General features: G+C 45.7%; 1 protein-coding gene across 2 annotated transcripts in view; it reads left to right on the forward strand.

Annotated features, from left to right (window-relative positions):
- Positions 1-1310: 1310 nt before the first annotated feature.
- C3H6orf118 (chromosome 3 C6orf118 homolog) overlaps positions 1311-19458 on the forward strand; it is a 51315-nt gene continuing 33167 nt past the window's right edge. For both annotated transcript variants that reach the window (XM_054023314.1, XM_054023315.1), the window contains exons 1-3: positions 1311-1395; positions 9513-10221; positions 15966-16088. In XM_054023314.1, the coding sequence (XP_053879289.1) occupies positions 9520-10221; positions 15966-16088 (825 nt within the window). In that variant the 5' untranslated portion in view covers positions 1311-1395; positions 9513-9519. The remainder of the gene's footprint in view (positions 1396-9512; positions 10222-15965; positions 16089-19458) is intronic.

Below are 19458 nucleotides of genomic sequence, written 5' to 3' on the forward strand. Positions count from 1 at the left end.
GAAATCAATGGGACCCTTAGCCTCAGCTCCTTCCCCAAACACTGCGCCTGATTCTGCAAGGTTCTGTGCATTCATCTTGGCAGGCCTGAGCCCATTCTTAATTCTTCCCTATTCATATTCTTATTTTGTAATATTTGTTGGCGGCCTGGATCTCTTTACATTCTGTTTTGTGGTGCTTCTTGTGTTCATAATTCATTATTGTGCCTTCCAGAAGTATTCTGTAAAATAAATACCTTATAATCATGATGCCTTTTGTATTGTAGTAGTAAGATGATCAGTAACAAGTGGTACTTTTAAAGCAGTTAAATACTACTAGTGTCATTATTTATTGATCTACTAAGAATTTGTGGCCTCCAGCACTATAGTATCTGAGTGTCTTAGATGGAAAGCTTAATAATTATATATTAATAATGTGTTAGAAATGTGCTTGGAATGAGCCCAGCATGGAAGCACCCCTTCACAAATCAGCAGATATTAACCTCTGTTATATGGTATGCGTATAGAGTAAGCAGAAGGTGGGTGTTAAGTTTAACCATTGTGATGTCATTGTGTTGTGATATCTATCGAGAATACGTTACGCAGGAAGTATACCATGGGACTAGGGCCCTTGCTCTACTCCACACATCTGTAAATATAAACCCCCATTCTGTTACCAGCGTATCTCTGACACCGTATATCATTGTGCTAAAACTGAATTTGCACTGTGCGGTCACTGAGTCATATTATATAAGAGCTTGCAATGCATCTGCCCACACAATGCCTGGCTCAAGCCAGGCCTAATAGCCCTCAATTACATGAGCACTAAGTTATTATTTATTGATTATTTATGATATGCTAGATGCTGTATCAGACTCAAAAACAAAGACAGTCTCTGATCCGAAGAGCTTAAATTATTGAGAGTGTAATTTTCAGGGATGTTCTCTGTTTGCACATATTGAACTCTGACAGCAGGGAGAAATAGGCTTTGCACAAGGTGTTAAGTGTATTCAGTATACAAAGAAGGACAGGCTATAGCTCCTTGGGATTCAGAATAGCTCCTGGGAATGTGTCCAACTGTCCAGTGGGTTTTAACAGATCAGTATTCCAAACAAAAACAAAACAATCAGGTTGGAAATTTAAAATACCAGTCATCAATTGGCAACCGTGAGGTGAAAAAGGATTCCCACGGAGGAGGAGGTTTGGATTCCACAGGCGTGCTAGGCTCCACTGGGAAATACCTTTCCCTTCTGAGGTTCCCTTCGCAGCAGTGTGTATGGTTGCTCAGCAGCCGCAGGAGCGACGGGGGTGGAATGCAGAATGTTTAGCTGGTTTCCTCGGTAACAGCACCCGGCCGAAGGGAAGCCGTTATGCTGGATACACAGCGGAGCTGGTGCGAGTGGACAGCGGAGCCTTGATGTAAGTTATTGTTTCGCCACTCGGGCTCTGCTGCAATGTTTCTCTCGTGGCTGGGTTCTGTGGGAAAGTGGTTAGAGTAAATCGTTTTTAAAAAGCAACGCACATGCCTGGGTGGGTCCTGGAGGCCGTGCGCCGGGCCGTGCGGAATGAGCGAGTTACGACGAGAAGGTGCAGTGAAAGGGCGCTACAGAAAACCAACAGTTGCCAACTTTCCCGCGGTAAATAAGCACCCCGATTTTCACCATAAGCCAAAAATCAAGCTAATCCCATTTCAAAACAAGGCCAAAACAAGCCAACCCCTAAGAACCCCAACACTCTATGTGACTAGATCCCCCCCAGCCAGGGCCAGATTAACTCTCCTGTGGGCCTAGGGCTATTCGATTTTATGGGGCCCCTGGGGGGTTGGAGTGCAGGAGGGGGCTCAGGCCTGGGGCAGGGGATTGCGGTGCGGAAGGGGGTGCAGCTCCAGCTGGGGGGTGAGGCCAGGGATGGGACGGGGGTTGGGGTGCAGCAAGAGGTTTGGGGTGCTGGCTCTGGGTGGGAGTTTGGGTATGGGCGGGGGCTCAGGGCTGGGACACGGGGTTGGGGTGGAGGTGTGGGGTCTGGGAGGGAGTTTGGGTGCAGGAAGGGGCTCTGAGTTGGGGAAGGGGGTTGGGGTGAAGGAGGGAATGCGGGGTGCAAGCTCTGGCCAGGAGGTGCTTAGCTTGGGCGGCTCTTGGTTGGCGGCGCAGCGGGGCTAAGGCAGGATCCCCAGAGTTGCCAAATCCACAGAAACTAAGTGGAAATTGAGCTTGTTTTAGGCTGAGTTGGCTTGTGCGTTGCGTGTTGGCTAGCTTTTTGGCTTTCAGGGCTTTTACAGTAGCTTGTAGTTGATTGTTTGGCTCCCGGCCAATCAGAATGAAAGCTTGAATCAGGTGATTTTGGCTCCAGTCCAGCTATGGCGCGTGTGTGCATCTCGCTGCACACCTGACTCTGCGTGGCAGCGGTGCTGTGCGTGCATTTGTGTCCTCTTCTCTGCCCCTGAACACCCCTCGCCCACGAGGAGGGGGTGGGAGGGTGCCGAGGCTTGGGGACCAGTGACCGGCCCTCAGCGTGGAAACTTGCCGTGGGCCGGATGAAAAGAAGCAGCAGGCCCCATCCGGCCTGTCGGCCTGCAGGGCCACCCCTTAGCCCAAGGCCCTGGGATGCAGCCCCCTAAAGCCCCTGCATTAATCTGACCCTGCCCCCAGCATGCAGTCTGGGACTGTGGTGGGCCCACTGTGCATCCCTGACTCTCTGTCCCCCTTGCCCCTGCTTGCCGGAAGCCAATAAAAAAAAAGAAGCAACAAGCTGCAACAAGCTACAGGCCAAAAACTAGCCAACAAGCAACTCTCACAAGCAGGGGCGGTTCTAGGCACCAGCAAAGCAAGCAGGTGCTTGGGGCAGCCCATTTGCAGGGGCGGCAGGGATCCAGCCTGGGAGCTGAGGACCAACAGGGGGCCCTGGGAGCTGTAGTTCCTTGGTTAGCTCCCTGCCTATAGAGCCAGCCTGGAGCAGGGAAAGAACTACATTTCCCAGCATTCCCTTGGCCGCTACCAACAGGAAAGGAAGGTGGAGGGAGTGAGGTAGCTGAAACCTCATGCTGCAGCTTGCTGTGAATGGAGAGCTCACTGCTAGAGCGGGGTGGCACTGTAAATGGGGAACAAGTGTGCCCAAGGAGTAGAAGGCTTTGGCCCAGCTATCCCCTTCTGAAGACATCCCCAGACTGAATTAGGGACACTGCTGTGACCTCACCTTGCAGCCCCCAAAGAAAGAATTGGGTGGACTAAATGGACAGTGCCCCTCTCTATCTGAAGCCTAACAAGGGAGGTACGTGGATCCTACTAGAATTTAAAATGAAAAGTAAGGGAGGGGAGGCTCTGGACCTGGGCAGCTTTAGATACAGAACCAGGCACGTAGGAGGATTTCCAGGGCTGAGCCATGGAAGCAGAAAATAATTTTTCCTTTCCAGATTTAGCTAATATTCAGAAAGGGAATCTAGCACCTGCCCTCCACATTTGAACACCTCAACATTCAGGAGTGCTCAAGCTCAGTTTGGGCAGCTGTTACTTCATTTCTCCCAAACAAATATACTGATCCACTGTAACTTGCTGTAGAAAAAGTAGGATAAAATTGAGCAAGAAATGCTTCCCAGTGGTTATTAGGACTGGAATTGCTATTTTCAACAGCCATTGCCATTTTTTTTTTAAGTTTTATTTGTTTAAAAGGAAGATAGATATATTGCATTGGCAAATTCCCCAGAGAAACAAAGTGGAACAAAAGAATAATAAAGGCACCTCAACTTTTCCTCATTTATGGAGGACAGTCTTATAATATGCTTCCAGATATCCTCCAGTCACACAAGCTGAAAATTGTTCAACTTTACTAGAGTTCTGTAACCATATGGGAACCAATCCTGTCTGTGTTCTGTGCACATCTAAAATTCCTGCTGAATGACCCGCCCTGGGAGCAAGTTACCAGTGACCCAGGGCTGGGGCGGAAGGAGGGTACAGTTGGCAGGGGAGAGCCCAGGGCTGGGGCGGCAGGGGGTGCGGGTGGAAGTGGGCGAGCCCAGGGCTGGGGCGGCAGGAGGTGTGTGTGTGGGGGGGGGCACTGGTGGGGGGAAGGGGAGAGCCCAGAGCTGGGGCAGCAGGGGGTGTGGCTGGGGGGAGAGCCTAGGGCTGGGGCGGCAGGGGGTGCGGGTGGAGGGGGAAGAGCCCAGGGCTGGGGCAGCAGGGGGTTTGTGGGTGGGGGGACACTGGTGGGGGGGAAAGGGGAAACCCAGAGCTGGGGCAGCAGGGGGTGTGGGTGGGGGTGGGGTAGAGCCCAGGGCTGGGGCGGCAGGGGGGTGGGGGAGGCCCAAAGCTGGGGCGGCAGGGGGATGCGGGTGAGGGGCAGCCAAACATTTTTTTGCTTGGGGCGGCAAAAAACCTAGAGCCGGCCCTGCTCACAAGCCAATTAAGCCAAAAACAAGCCCAATGTCTGCGTTTTTTTCATGGGTTTGGCCTGTCTGAAAACGAACTGTGCTTTCAGTTTCCTCAAGCCCGAGAAGCAGAGCAGGAGGGCTGCCATTCATTATTCAATACCAATCATGTGGTTGGTGCTACGTAAAGCATAACAGCAGATGCAGGGTCCCAACCTGCTCCTAGCTACGCTGTGATAAATACGGAGTAACTCCAAAGACTCCAATAATTCTGTTTACACCAGCATAAATAGGACCAGAATTGAACTCAAGCTCTCTGCCCTGTGAGCTTACAGTATCAGAGCATGATCCGACCAGGCTCTGAGCAGCACTTGGGGGTTGAGAGCGCTCAGCAGCTCTCAAAAGCAGGCTGGGAACTGGCATAGGTAACCTTGTAAAAGAACTACTCGAGTTTTGCACAGGAAAGGGCCCAAGCTCTGCAGTCTGGAGCTATAATGTAGTATTGTATGATAATGTACTGTTGTAAAATGTACTATTTTAGACAAATACTGTAGAATATTATAAAACACATTCATTTTCACTGTTGCGTGTTCTTATTTAATTATAGGATGAGGTAGTAGCAAGCCCCTACATTTATGTTTCCTAACACTTTCCATTATAATGGATTCTGGGGACCTTTTCTCTAAGAAGCATTAGCACCTCCATTGTTTGACATTCGGGACAGGGAGATCCCCTCATGCTACAAAAGTGCCTTTTCTGTGTCTGGTGACAGTCTATTGAGATTTAGCTAAGGGCTTGTCCACAGGAACAATGAGTTTGTGGCAAGCTGGGGTGTCAATCTACTCTGCACTAGCCTGCTGTGGTCTGACTGTCCCTCAGCACTCTGCTGATGCGCATTCGCCGGTTTTTGCTGATGCGCTTTGAGCTAGTCCCATTTCAAAGAGAACTAGCTCAAAGCGCTCTGCCAAGCTGCTAGCACACATCAGCAGGATGCTCACAATCAGACCCCAGCAGGCGAGTACAGCGCACACTCACGCCCCTGCTTGCCATGAACAACTACAATAATTGTTCTTGTAGACAAGCTCTGAGTGTTAAAAATCACCATTTCCCTCCTCTCATGTCTCTCTTCTGGAACATTTTGGCAGATGTTTTGGCTCAAATCACTAAATATTCTGAAGAGCTCAGCCTTGTCACTCCCACAGCGGCAGCCTCCACTGCACTAGGAATACCTGTGAGCCACCAGAGCAATAGCAGCACTGTGGGTAGGGGAATGGAGAGAGCCCGGCTGGGCTGCCTGGACAACCCCTTCTTCTTTCCTTACACCCCCAGGCCAGCACATAGCCCCAGCTTCTGGGTGGGCAAGAGAGAGAGTCAGACCAGGCTCCTCTGTTTGCCAGGAGCTGGGAATGGGCGACAGGGGATGGATCACTTGATTACCTGGTCTGTTCATTCCCTCTGGGGCACCTGGCTCTGGCCACTGTCGGAACACAGGATACTAAGCTAGATGGACCTTTGGTCTGACCCAGTAGGGCCGTTCTTACGTTCCCCTGTAAATCTGCCCTAGACCCTACACATGGTCTTTAGCAGCCTATATCCTCTGGGACACAATCTGGGGCAGGAGCTCCCTGAATTCCCAAGTAGGGAGGGGCAAGGGAAATGAGCCATGCTCCCACCCACCTTTAGTACTATAGTATATTTTCTCATAGGGCCCCTACCTCATTCAGTATACAGGATAGACTCACAAGGGGGGAGCAAATTAAGTTTGCAAAGGCATTCTTAACTTAATTCTGGCATTTCCTAATCTTAACTTTTGAGTGCTTGAATTTGCAACCTTAATAACGTTCTTTAACATAGTTTGTTGTATGTAATTTCCTATATTATAACGATGCCCAGAGGTCTGATCTGGACCCCTTTGTGCTAAGTTTTGTACAAGCAAATTCAAAGACACAGTTCCTGCTCCAGAGCATTTAGAATCTAAGATCAGATTAGAATCTAAACTTGTCTCCTTATAACAAAATGCAATGGGCCAAGTTCAGATGGGATGTGTAAGTTAGATCCCCTTTCTCTAGTTTAGGTTCCCTTTAAGCTATTTATACACACTTAGGTCTAAAGGATTATAAATTGATGTAATGTGTATACCATGGAGCCTGGAATGACATGTAAAAGGTGTAAAACAAAGTAAGGGAGGAGCTAATTAATATACATCTTTTAACTCTTTGATGTGCAAATTACAATAACACACACTACAGACAGGGCCGGTTCCAGGCACCAGCGAAGGAAGCAGGTGCTTGGGGCAGCCAACAGAAAGGGGCAGCATGTCCAGGTCTTCGGCGGCAGGTCCCTCTTGAGCTGCTGCCAAAGAGGAAGAGAGGGAGTGAAGGACCCGCCGCCAAATTGACGCCGAAGAATGAAGTGGCGCAATTGAGCTGCTGCCAAAGTGCCGCTGATTGGCTTTTTTTTTTTCCGCCCACTTGGGGGGGCAAAAAAGCTAGCGCCGGCCCTGACTACAGACACCAGGCGAGTGGGTGTAAGTAGCTCTATGGCTGCACTGTTTAGTGTAAGGGAATCTAATTTACATTTCATGACTGAATGTGACCCTGTGAGTCTGTAGGAGTCTACATAAATAAGTTTAGAAAGAGTCTAGAGGGAATCTTAAGTTGGCATATCATAAACTTTGAGGGATCTGTATGAAAGCATAGATTTGCTTCCACTTAGCCTCCCTCTAGACTTTTTTACTTACCTGTGACTCTGGTCCAACAAGTGGATTTAATTGCTATATTTAGTATAAAACTGGGTGTTAATTTAATCAAGGTGCTGGATTGGTTAAATATGCCAGGACTTCTCTTTTGGTTTTAATTGTGTGAATTTAGTGATCCTGAAAAACCGAAGTTCCTTTTTTTTAAAAAATCCACAGAACAGGTGCAGCATAGGCAGCAGCAGTGAACATTTCCCCACACTGCCCTGCTATTGCACCTCAAATCTGACCCGGACGAGATGACCTCCAGGGTTAGTTCAGTCTCCAAAGCCACAGGAGAACTGTGGGCTACCATGACTCTGCCCCACAGGGAACTAAAAAGACAACTTGTGAGCGTGCTCTGATCTCAGCCCAGCTCTATTTTCTCCATCAAGGACGGAGCGCTCCTCGGGCCCTCCCCTGACTGCACCCGGGAGTACCGCACTGTAATGGCTAGATGCTGCATTGCCTTTTTGCCTCCCTACATGCACCCATCCTACTGGTCACTCTATTGTGCTGCAGGAGAAAATAAAAGCATCTGCTACAAAGGGGTTTTGTTTTGTTTATTTAAAGAAACAAGCTGGGATTTAATTGATGAAGGATAACCCCATTAACCCTTCATTTCCAGCTGTCATAGCCTCTCCCCTTCCTTAAAGCTCGCAGTGTGCTCTTTTCTCTCTCATGTGCTTTCACAACAAAATCATGACCTTATAAGAATATTCAGTTCAATCCCTCCAGCACAAGTCTGTCCAGATAACAATTAAACTGTTTTAGAATTAGAAGTGAATTAGAATTGGCATTCTAAAAAGAAAAGAAGAATGTAAACCATGGAGGAGGAAGGAGGGGGAGAATTGGGTGGTTTGTCACTTTCTCATATCAATTTACTATCAAGGAAAATTGTAACCAAACCTTGGCAAATCTCCTTTTTAAAAAACGTGTCCCACACTCCGCCAGACCTAGCCCCAAACAAGGGGTGGCCACAGACAATACCGATCTGTCACGTCGTGTTATGTTAGATGGAGCAGTGATTGAACCATGTTTAAATATGATTTTCAAACTCTGTCCTACGGCCAGCAAAGATAGGGGCCAAAGTGTGACTTTCTGTCCAACTAAGCTGGTAGATTAGGTTTTGTTTTTTGCAGTTCCTCAGCCACTGTTCTTACATAGCAAGGGCAGGGATTTATTTTAAATGATTTTTTAACTGCTCACTACAGCCACTGCACATGTGCCAGTGGGAGTGAGTTGCTGAGGAGTTGCAACAGAACCCCTGACTCTTGGAGGCTCAGCGCATACGGCTGCAAAGCCTGGTTTGTCCAACAGATTTGTTGGGTAAATACCAACCTACATATAGTGACGAAAAAGCTGTGATAACTGGCTGGTGTGCATGGAGTCAAACGATGTTAGAGCTATACTCAAAAACCACGCTGAGTAGCTTAGGCTCCTACATATGCAAAATACTTCTCCTCCTCACACGTCTATCTTGGCTGCCCACACTGTATTAGACAAACTTTTTGCCGCAACTGAGTTTAAACTTAAGCACCTTAGTTACACTTGATTATTTAGCTACTGTAGACTGAATCACACACTGGGTCTAGTATTAAGGTCCTGATCCTGCAAGCTTTTATGCATAAACATGCTTAACTTGAAGCACATGAGTAATCTCATTGAAATCAGGGAGACTACTCTTGTGTTTAAAGTTAATCAAAGGCATAAATAGGTGTAGGATAAGGGTTTTATGCACAGCTCTCCTACATTGCTTCCTGATGAAACTTCACAGACATCCTCTGTCAGATGCTTTGCAGAAATGGCATTTTCCTGAGTGACTTCAAAGAGACCGCGACACCACAGTGATCTGATTTAAGACATAACTTTGAAACAGAACGTGAGTGACAATCAGATGTGTTACAAAAGTATTTTTTTTAAAAAGCCTCAATTCCTCCCTGCAAAAAATCAGGAAATTCCCGTCACAGTTTTCCACGTCACTAATATTTGGGCAACGCTTGGAATTCTTTCTTATAATTTTCCACAGATCACCGTGTTTGCAGTCTATCTCGCTGTAGAGTCTAATGTCATTCAAGGGTCCTACAAAAATTCCCATCACAATTTGCACCTACGGGTATGGTTGTAGGGATGAGATCAGCAATGTACTGGGCATGGAGAATGGATTCAGTCTTTTAGCCGTACAGGTGGTACTCCCAGCTCAAGATTGAGGCATGCTGAATGGGGCACATTGTGGGGAAGTCATGTTGAATTTGACACAACTGCTTCCTATGCTGTTTGGTTTGATACTTTGTGGACTTGGCTATCTAGGGCTGAAAATCCAACCACTAATTTCACTTAAAATATTCTATTATGAAGCTAGAAGAGGTGAGGCATATGTTCAATGTTTTTCTCAACTAAAACTATACTACTTTTTGTTGTTTTCTGTGATATAATCATCAGTTTTACTATGGCGGAAAGCAAGCAGGAGAGGAGCCTGACTCATCTTTTAGATGGCTTGGAAAAGGCCCACAGAGCCGATGTTCAACTTTACACTTCAGGACACTTAAACCATAACAAGCTTTATAAGCCCCGAGAGAATGTAAAACCAGGATACTGGGACAGCGCCAAGACACCAACACGTTTCATGACAGGAAGAAAGCAACTCCCAGCTCAAAATATATGCAATGAGACAGCCAAGAAGATGAAAAATACTTTGGCTGATTTCACCCCCAGCACCACACCGGTTCCAGTGTGTGCCAAATCTGCCTCTCCTATCTACAGACACTCTCAGGCACCCCTGGCCAGTGTTGATCGCCCAGTGAATGGCCCATTAACTTCTACTCCTTTGGAAAAGCAGTTGAAAGAGCTTAAAAAGAAAATAGAGGAGGAAACTGACAGACTCAATAAACCACTTAAAAGAGAAGAGTTAGATGTGCCAGAGATGAAGGTGTTGAAGTACAAGCCAGTTAAGAACAGCCGACGTTGTGCTGCTGAAGTTGCTAAGGACGAGTACCAGTTTATACCTTCATATTTGGCTGGAGTGACTAAAACTGATCAGTTTAACAAGTTTTTACATTTTCAGAGGGATTTTATTGCCAAGCATGATCTGCTAGAGAATGACATCACCGGGAGCAAAGCATCAGAGCGGCATGAAAGGAAGTTGGCTCAGGTAAGGAAAAGCATGTCAATAATTATTACAAAAACAACACATCCTCCCCCCCACCACCCTGCAAATCCTACAAACCTTCTAAGCTGGACAGGGTAAGAAATGATCAATCTGATCATTGCTATGAGAGAGCCCCACTCATGGTAGCCAAGGAGGTACAGTAAGAGATTCATTTAGTAGTAGTTAGAGACAGAAAAGCCTTGTTAGGTTCTCATTTGGGCACCCAACTGCAGTGCTGAGTCGCCTACCAGCTGATTAATGCTGCTGTGAGCGGGGAAATGTATTTCAGTCTGGGCATGTGAGAAAATCATTTTTACAAGGGCTTGTGTCCCTTGATCCTTTTCATGGTGTGCAGGGGTGTGTGTGGGGGTACAAATTTGTTCTAGGCCAAGGAAGAGTCATAGCCCAGGCTGACAGTGTGTCAGTATTGGTCCCACTGACCATGCATAGCATGGGGTCTTTCTCAGAAGCACAGGGTATTGGCCAATCCTGATCTTGCTCTTGAGTTCCTGCTGTTAAGTTTAAGAATACAGGCTACCAGTGATTACTAACCATGATTTGATTTGGGATGAGGCTTTGGGCTTTGCATACTAGATGACTCCAGCTGGGCACTCTATTCAGCTTGAATCAAGAGAGAGTTTGGGAGGTGATGTAGCTTTTTGCATCCACCCTTCAATGCAAGTGGTCTCCCACTCTAAAACTGGCCTTGATTAAGGGTGTCCTGCTCGGATGTGAATCTCAGAATGGGATGAAGATGGTACTAGCAGAGCTTCTCTGGTGCACCATAGAATCCCCGCTTGCACTGCAGCATTCAAGTCACCAACACTAATTGTTGTGTATTCTTGGAACCCACCAGGTTGCAGAGGTCTCTAAGGAGGGATGCTGTTTTGCTGATGGACCACTCTATTGATGGGCCAGGGGGACTTTAGATAGCTTAGTTGTCCTTGGCCATTGATACGATGGCTCCTAATTGTTCTCTCTATCAGCTTTGTCTGCCTAGGTCACCATGGTATTCAGAAGCCGTGGGAATGATGCAGTAGGCAGGGAGATAACTAGAGAGATAAAAGTACTATGGCAGAAATAGAAATCTGTCTGACTGCAGCATACAGGGTTTTTGAAATGTTATCCTGTGGCTGTGCAAGAGGCAAAGCTCCCCCTCCCCAATTTACACACTAGCTATTTTATAAGAGTGCCACAGGTAGGTGATCAGCGGTATTTGCAGACAGGGAGCTGAGCTTAACAGGCCAGTGAGTAGTGATGGCTGCTCAGCAGAGAGGGAGACTGATAGTCCAGGCTTGAAAGAGACAACAGCCCACCTCAGTGACAGCATTGGACAAACCGGATGTTGGCAATGAAATGGGTGACGAACAGCTAAGGAAAGGAGTGCTCCTGGATGTCTCCAACCTACTGCAGCAGCTGCACTAGGACAAAGTGTACATTTCTAGTAAGAGGGCCGAATGCTTGAGGACGGATAACCACCACCTCTGAGATACAAGCAGCCATGCTGAGAAAATTGGCTAAGAAGTTGGTTACTTCCACCTGCAATACTTATCTCTAGAGCAGTGGTTCCCAAACTGGGGGTTGTGAACCCATGGTGGTTCACGAAATATTACAGGGGATTCTCGGGGAAAAAATTCCCTAATGGTGGACAGAGCTGTCCATAGGGATCCCCGAGCCTTGGGGACTTCCAAGAGCTAAGCAGATCAAAGAAAGCATATCTATCACACTGAGGAGATATAAACTTCAAGACTCCTTATATGAAATAGAAAGGGAGGTGGATATTTTTTGCTGTTTTTAAAATTAAATAGGCTGCTGATGTTGTTTTTAAATTATTATGAAGAACAAGTTTAAGCTTTGTTGTAATATGCGTTGTTTGCCTGGACTGCTCAAGACCCGAATGCTTGTGTAGGAGGAACTCTTTGAGTTGGCTTCTTAAATACAGTACCTTCACGCTGCTTCACATCTGATAGTCCTTGATGAAACATAGGAGCCAGAGGCGCCAGTACGGGGGGGTGACCAGGGTCACGTGCAGCCCCCTCGTTGGCACGCCCCCTGTGGGTCCCTCCCTTTTTTTCCGGCGGCCCCCACAGGCTACCCCAGGCCCTGGGTTGTGCAGGGGCTTTGCCCCCATGCCCCTTTTTTCTACTGGCATCTCTGATAGGAGCCTTGTCTTATAACAGGCTTAATCAAAATTGATACAAGCTACAAAAGTGAGATCTTGGAATAGTGTTGCTGTTTTCATAATGTAACAAAACTACTGTAATGATAAATAATAATTAATAAATAGTGTGTAATAAGCTTAAATAAATAGTGTGTAATAAGCATAAAACAAGTTTTATATTTCCAAGATCACTGCTTTTATAATTTATGCTGAGGTAAGGGGAAAAATCCTTGAAAATATTCATTTTTAGGAGGGGGTTCACGAGATTTGACATTTTAGTGAAAGGGGTTTGCTGGTTGTTAAAGTTTGGGAACCACTGACTTAGAGGAATATCTCTCCACTTGGTCCCAGGGTGCATCAGGGAATACAAGAGGAGAGTAGGCAAAGGAATAAACAACTGCCAGAGAGAGACCTTCCAGGAACTGCCTGATTATAGACTTTACATTGCATTAAAGATGCCCAGAAAACCAAGAATTTATAGAGCAACAGAGGGTCCTGTGGCACCTTTGAGACTAACAGAAGTATTGGGAGCATAAGCTTTCATGGGTAAGAACCTCACTTCTTCAGATGCAAGTAACGGAAATCTCCAGAGGCAGGTATAAATCAGTGTGGAGATAACGAGGTTAGTTCAATCAGGGAGGGTGAGGTGCTCTGCTAGCAGTTGAGCTGTGAACACCAAGGGAGGAGAAACTGCTTCTGTAGTTGGATAGCCATTCACAGTCTTTGTTTAATCCTGATCTGATGGTGTCAAATTTGCAAATGAACTGGAGCTCAGCAGTTTCTCTTTGGTGTCTGGTCCTGAAGTTGTTTTGCTGTAAGATGGCTACCTTTACATCTGCTATTGTGTGGCCAGGGAGGTTGAAGTGTTCTCCTACAGGTTTTTGTATATTGCCATTCCTGATATCTGACTTGTGTCCATTTATCCTCTTGCGTAGTGACTGTCCAGTTTGGCCAATGTACATAGCAGAGGGGCATTGCTGGCATATGATGGCATATATAACATTGGTGGACGTGCAGATGAATGAGCCGGTGATGTTATAGCTGATCTGGTTAGGTCCTGTGATGGTGTTGCTGGTGTAGATATGTGGGCAGAGTTGGCATCGAGGTTTGTTGCATGGGTTGGTTCCTGAGTTAGAGTTGTTATGGTGCGGTGCGTGGTTGCTGGTGAGAATATGCTTAAGGTTGGCAGGTTGTCTGTGGGCGAGGACTGGCCTGCCTCCCAAGGTCTGTGAAAGTGAGGGATCATTGTCCAGGATGGGTTGTAGATCACTGATGATGCGTTGGAGAGGTTTAAGCTGAGGACTGTAGGTGATGGCCAGTGGAGTTCTGTTGGTTTCTCTTCTGGGCCTGTCTTGTAGCAGGAGGCTTCTGGGTACATGTCTGGCTCTGTTGATTTGTTTCTTTATTTCCTTGTGTGGGTATCATAGTTTTGAGAATGCTTGGTGAATGCTTATGCTCCCAATACTTCTGTTAGTCTCAAAGGTGCCACAGGACCCTCTGTTGCTTTTTACAGATTCAGACTAACACGGCTACCCCTCTGAAGAATTTATAGGCCAACCTTGCACTTACTAATTCTTCATCCAGGAGACTCAGTTATAGGCGATAATGAATCAAGAGAGACTTTTCTTCACTGGGAAGAAAATATGATCACGCTGTCAGTAGAATGAGCTAGAGAAGGTACATTGTTGTGAATCAGAATTGGAGGAGCGAGGTTTGCCACAATTTGAAATGAAGGGATTGTGTGCTGTTCATTATCATAAACGGTCTATTAGAATAAAAGAGCAGTTTAGCCTTAATAAAAAGAAACACAACTGTTTTGCTGCAAAAACATTGACATTTCTCTAAAAAAATGCAGAGAACATTTCCTCCAGGACAAGTTTGAGTCCATCATATTTTTTTGTGACTTTGTGAAAGTTGACTACAGTTAAAGCTGTTAGCCAGCAGCAATGGCAAACTCTGGCCTTTGATCGAATCTGCAAATTTTCCTTTCTGCCTCTGTTGTGAAATATGAATGTTCACAAAGAGAAACCATGCAACAGCTCATCACCTGAATAAGAACATCTCCCTGAAACAGGTATGATATTGGAGATGGACAGAGCACTAGAAAGACTAGACTAGAAGCACTATAGAGCAAATGTTGCAGTGGATGGGGATGGAGCAGATGACCTGACATAGCTCTTCCGTCTCTAATGCCTAAGATTTTGTAATCAGAAGAGATGCCTATATGAACAGTCACGACACCCTGAGTAGGGCCCTACCAAATTCACAGTCCATTTTGGTCAATTTCACAGTCATAGGATTTTAAAAATTGTAAATTTCATGATTTCAGCTATTTACATCTGAAATTTCACAGTGTTGTAATTGTAGGGGGTCCTGATCCAAAAAAAGTGTGTGTGGGGGGGTGGGGGGGTGCAGTACTGGGTAGCTAGAGAGCAGTGACTGATGGCCGGGATCCCAGCTCTGAAGGCAGAGCTGCCGCCAGCAGCAGTGCAGAAGTAAGTACGGCATGGTATGGTGTTGCCACCCTTACTTCTACGCTGCTGTCCACAGAGCTGGGCCCTCAGTCAGCAGTCGCCACTCTCTGGCCGCCCAGTTCTGAAGGCAGCAGCGCAGAAGTAAGGGTGGCAATAACATACCAGGCCATCCTTACTTCTGTGCTGCTGCTGGCAGTGACTCTGCCTTCAGAGCTGGGCTCCCAGCCAGCAGCCGCCACTCTCCATCCACCCAGCTCTGAAGGCAGCACAGAAGTAAGGGTGGCACTACTGCAACCCCCCTAAAATTGCAACCCCCCTGCAAATCCCTTTTGGATCAGGATCCCCAATTTGAAAAATGCTAGTTTTCCCCCGTGAAATCTGTATAGTATAGGGTAAAAGCACACAAAAGACCAGATTTCACAGGGCGAGACCAGATTTCACAGTCCGTGATGCATTTTTCATGGCCATGAATTTGGTAGGGCCCTAACCATGAGGTTATAAATGTTGCATACCTTGTCCAAGATTTCCTTATTTTTCTCACTCTCCATGCTAACTTTAAGGAATGAGATGATGGATTCTAAGGCATCTGCTGTAAACAGGCATAGATCCGTGGAAGACTGTGGTGTTACACCAATTTATAACAGCTGAGGAATTGGCCTTAAATGTCTAAGCAATCAGGGGTAATATACTAATCGCTGCCTATAACACTCTTCCTCGAGCTTCTATTTATTTTTTCTTGGCTATTATAAACAACACTTACTTTTCACTTCCAATCTGAGCCTTTCTTCTTATTGCTGAGCAGAGTTCTCCAAATGTATTTTTCATCCTGTGAACCATGTTTTGAGTGAGAGAAAATCTTTCCTTGAGTGATCTCTGCCTAATTCTTTAATCTTCCATTGCTTGGTTCTCATAATATTTAATTCCGTACGCCATCAGAAAGGGCTCCACAGATCCACAGAGGGTTGAAGGACTGTTGTTTGAGAATCGCTGCTTTAAAGTATATCCATGAGTCTCAAGCATGTGCTGTGCTGCCTGTACCTCCTAGAGCCGAGTGGGGACGACGCATCCAACACACACCTGCGTGCAGTTGTTAATTCTGATTTTTACTGCAGGAGCTCCAGAAGATCTGTGATTGTAACCGTCCCCATTTCAAACGGTTGCAGGTCTTTGGGGATGTGTTTGAAGATATTTGCAACAGCTCTTTGATATTTGGTGATATTCTGAAGGAAGTTAAGGTAAGAGATACCAGTCAGGCTTAGCACATTGTGATCTAAAGGTTCTCTAACTCCTGTTTTGTATTACCAGTGTTGTGCCCTATGCACCCTAGGGACCGTTCACAAAATGTCACTGAATCAGCTAACACTACTCTATGCAACTAGCATGTCCACCACCTCCTAGCTACTGTAAATGAAGTGACATTTATACTTTTCTTTTATTCCTCCCTGAGCTCGTGGCCACACATTAAAATCAGACACACCTGTTAAGTCTTCCTGTGCTCCTGATATGCTCAAAGAATCTCCTAATTTGTATGTAATTGGACATACAGGGGTTGGATGATTTTTTTTTTTTAATGCTCTCTTCTGGCTCCTCCGCTCTATTTTGCTAAACATACAAGAGCAGAGAAGTGTTGAGAGAGAGAGAGAGAGCAACTGTAGAAAAAGTCAGTCCGCCTGCCTGCCCAGCAATTTGAGGTGACAAAAGCTTGCTTCTGCACCCCTCCCATCTCCAGATATCACTTTGCTAATAGAGAGAGAGAGAGTCTTCCACAGATCCATTAAGGGGATGGCAGCATTGCCCGAGCTGTGAACATGCACACAGTAGGAGGTGGGGGCTTGCATAGCCTATAAAGATAATGTTTGCTTATATTCATATAAAAATATGTTGAAATGTAAGTAGGCCCCAAAAGGCTTGACAATAGCCAAGTGAGGCTTGGTAAAATATAAGGAAAGTTAAGTAAAACAGTTCAGAAGCAAGTTGGAAATAAGTTCAGGCATAATCCCAAGTCATGTTATCTGGTTATACCGAAAGATGGACAGGGGACACCTGATATGGTTTTAATCAGTCTGCAACCTTATTATTGGATGTCTGGATGTCTGGGACTACCTGGCAGATAAAAGTGTACAGTGCAGGAAACTCCATGATCATTCAATATCTACCCAGGAGATTCCACCAGCACCCCTCCCACCCTTTTTTCCATCCAGGTCCCCCAGCCAACCTGTTGCTGGGACCTTACCATCCCCCACCCTTGAACGAGGCTGAAGGTGGACTATAAGAAAGAGGGGTCGGCATCCTGCCGTGCCAGTCATAGGAGCCCTGAATCCCCTCCCCCACTTCTGCTCCTTTAAAAAACACCTCCTTTTTAAGACCTTCACCAAGCCATTTATCTGGTCACCTTATCCCATCCCTGAACTGGACATCCGCCACAAGGAGGTGCCAGTAATTACCATCCAGTCAGGTTCCCAGACATCTCCTAATGTCTCTGTTATATCAGCCAAAAGCGGGTCTGTGCCCAAGTCTGACAGGTGAACCCCATCCCCCTGAAATAATTCTGGTGCCCCATAAACTATGCCAGAATGCAAAATTACCGACCCTTGTTCGTAGATTCATAGATTCATAGACTCTAGGACTGGAAGGGACCTCGAGAGGTCATGGAGTCCAGTCCCCTGCCCGCATGGTAGGACCAAATACTGTCTAGACCATCCCTGATAGACATTTATCTAACCTACTCTTAAATATCTCCAGAGATGGAGATTCCACAACCTCCCTAGGCAGTTTATTCCAATGTTTAACCACCCTGACAATTAGGAACTTTTTCCTAATGTCCAACCTAAACCTCCCTTGCTGCAGTTTAAGCCCATTGCTTCTTGTTCTATCCTTAGAGGCTAAGATGAACAAGTTTTCTCCCTCCTCCTTATGACACCCTTTTAGATACCTGAAAACTGCTATCATGTCCCCTCTTAGTCTTCTCTTTTCCAAACTAAACAAACCCAATTCTTTCAGCCTTCCTTCATAGGTCATGTTAAATAGCCAATGAAAAAGTCAATATATATTTAATCATGGTAGCAGAAATATAGGAATGGTAAAAGGTAAATTTAATTTTAATTATTTAAGGGGTGTTATAATTTATTATAAAAAGGGTAGCCCGCTACTTTTAGCTTAGGCATGCCCATCCATCATCAGGGAACCAATCGAAAAAGGATTATACCCATTTTCTTCATTTAGGGACTAATCATCTCTAAAAATGCCTCATTTCACCTTAAAATGTAAGTATAAATGCAGCGTATGGTTATATTGTAATGCCTGTTTTCTTAACTATTTTATATTAAATAAAGTTTTTAATTTTATCACTTAATGTGCCATTCATAGTCCTCCACTAAATTAAATTATCTAGAACCACCCTGCAGGTTCAAGCCTTAAAAAATTCAGTTTGGTTTTATTCCTCGTTTTTAAACTGCGAATTGGAAATACATAAATCAAAGGTTACACTTGAAGGTTTATAGCAATTAACTAGGTCTCTTAATATAATTTGACAAAATCTTCAACCTTAATAGGCATAGAGCACATGCCATGAAAAGGTACTAAATCCTGAGGTTCACAAGGTATTTAACTGTGACTTTATTAATGCCACAGACTGTAGCTTTCCTTATATTTTCAATATTTGCCTTTCAGCTTCATTTAGGCTGCTGTTCTCCGGTTTCTAAGGCTTTGTCTACACTATGCACCTTTTAGTCACATGTCTGTGCAGCTACAGCTGTGCTGCTAAAAGGCGCACGGTGTAGTCACTCTTTGTCGGCAGGAGAGAGCGCTCCTGCCAACAAAACACTTCCACCCCCAATAAGCAGCAGTAGCTTTGTTGGCAGGAGAGCGCTCTGCCGCCAAAGTGCTGTTCACACCGGCACTTTTTGTCAGCAAAACTTTGTCATTCGGGGTTAACCTTTCAGTGCCTTAATTTCCCTCTTTGTAAAATGGGGATGATAATACTTTCCTGTGTAAAGCTCTAAAGGTATGTCTACACTACCCGCCGGATCGGCGGGCAGTGATCAATCCAGCGGGGATCGATTTATCGCATCTAGTCTAAATCGACCCCCAAGCGCTCTCCTGTCGACTCCTGTACTGCACCGCCACGAGAGGTCAACTCACCGCAGTGAAAACACCGTGGTGAGTAGGTCTAAGTATGTTGACTTCAGCTACGTTATTCACGTAGCAGAAGTTGCGTAACTTTGATCGATTCCCCCCCACTCTCCAATGTAGACCAGGCCTTAGAGATGTACATATGAAAAACGATTACTGTATTATCATCTAGCTGCATTAGTCAGTGTTTGTTATCCCCCCTCTGTTTTTGAACTGTCGTCATGTTGAAAGGTAACATTTAAAACTCTCTGGACATCAAATCTATTTGTCCCTCCAGCTGTACCCTGGTGATAGTGACTCTAATATGGAACAGAACCTAAAAATTCAGTGACGAAATTGAGTTTCACACTTTCTGTTCTGTACATAGTCGAGTTATGCCATTGGCATTAGACAGTGCCAGGTTGACATACTGTCTGATATTTGAGAGGGAGAGAAATGGCAATATTTCACCCTTGTTAAGAAAGTGAACACACC

The sequence above is a fragment of the Malaclemys terrapin genome, chromosome 3 (genome assembly GCF_027887155.1).
Source record: "Malaclemys terrapin pileata isolate rMalTer1 chromosome 3, rMalTer1.hap1, whole genome shotgun sequence".
Taxonomy (NCBI): domain Eukaryota; kingdom Metazoa; phylum Chordata; order Testudines; family Emydidae; genus Malaclemys; species Malaclemys terrapin.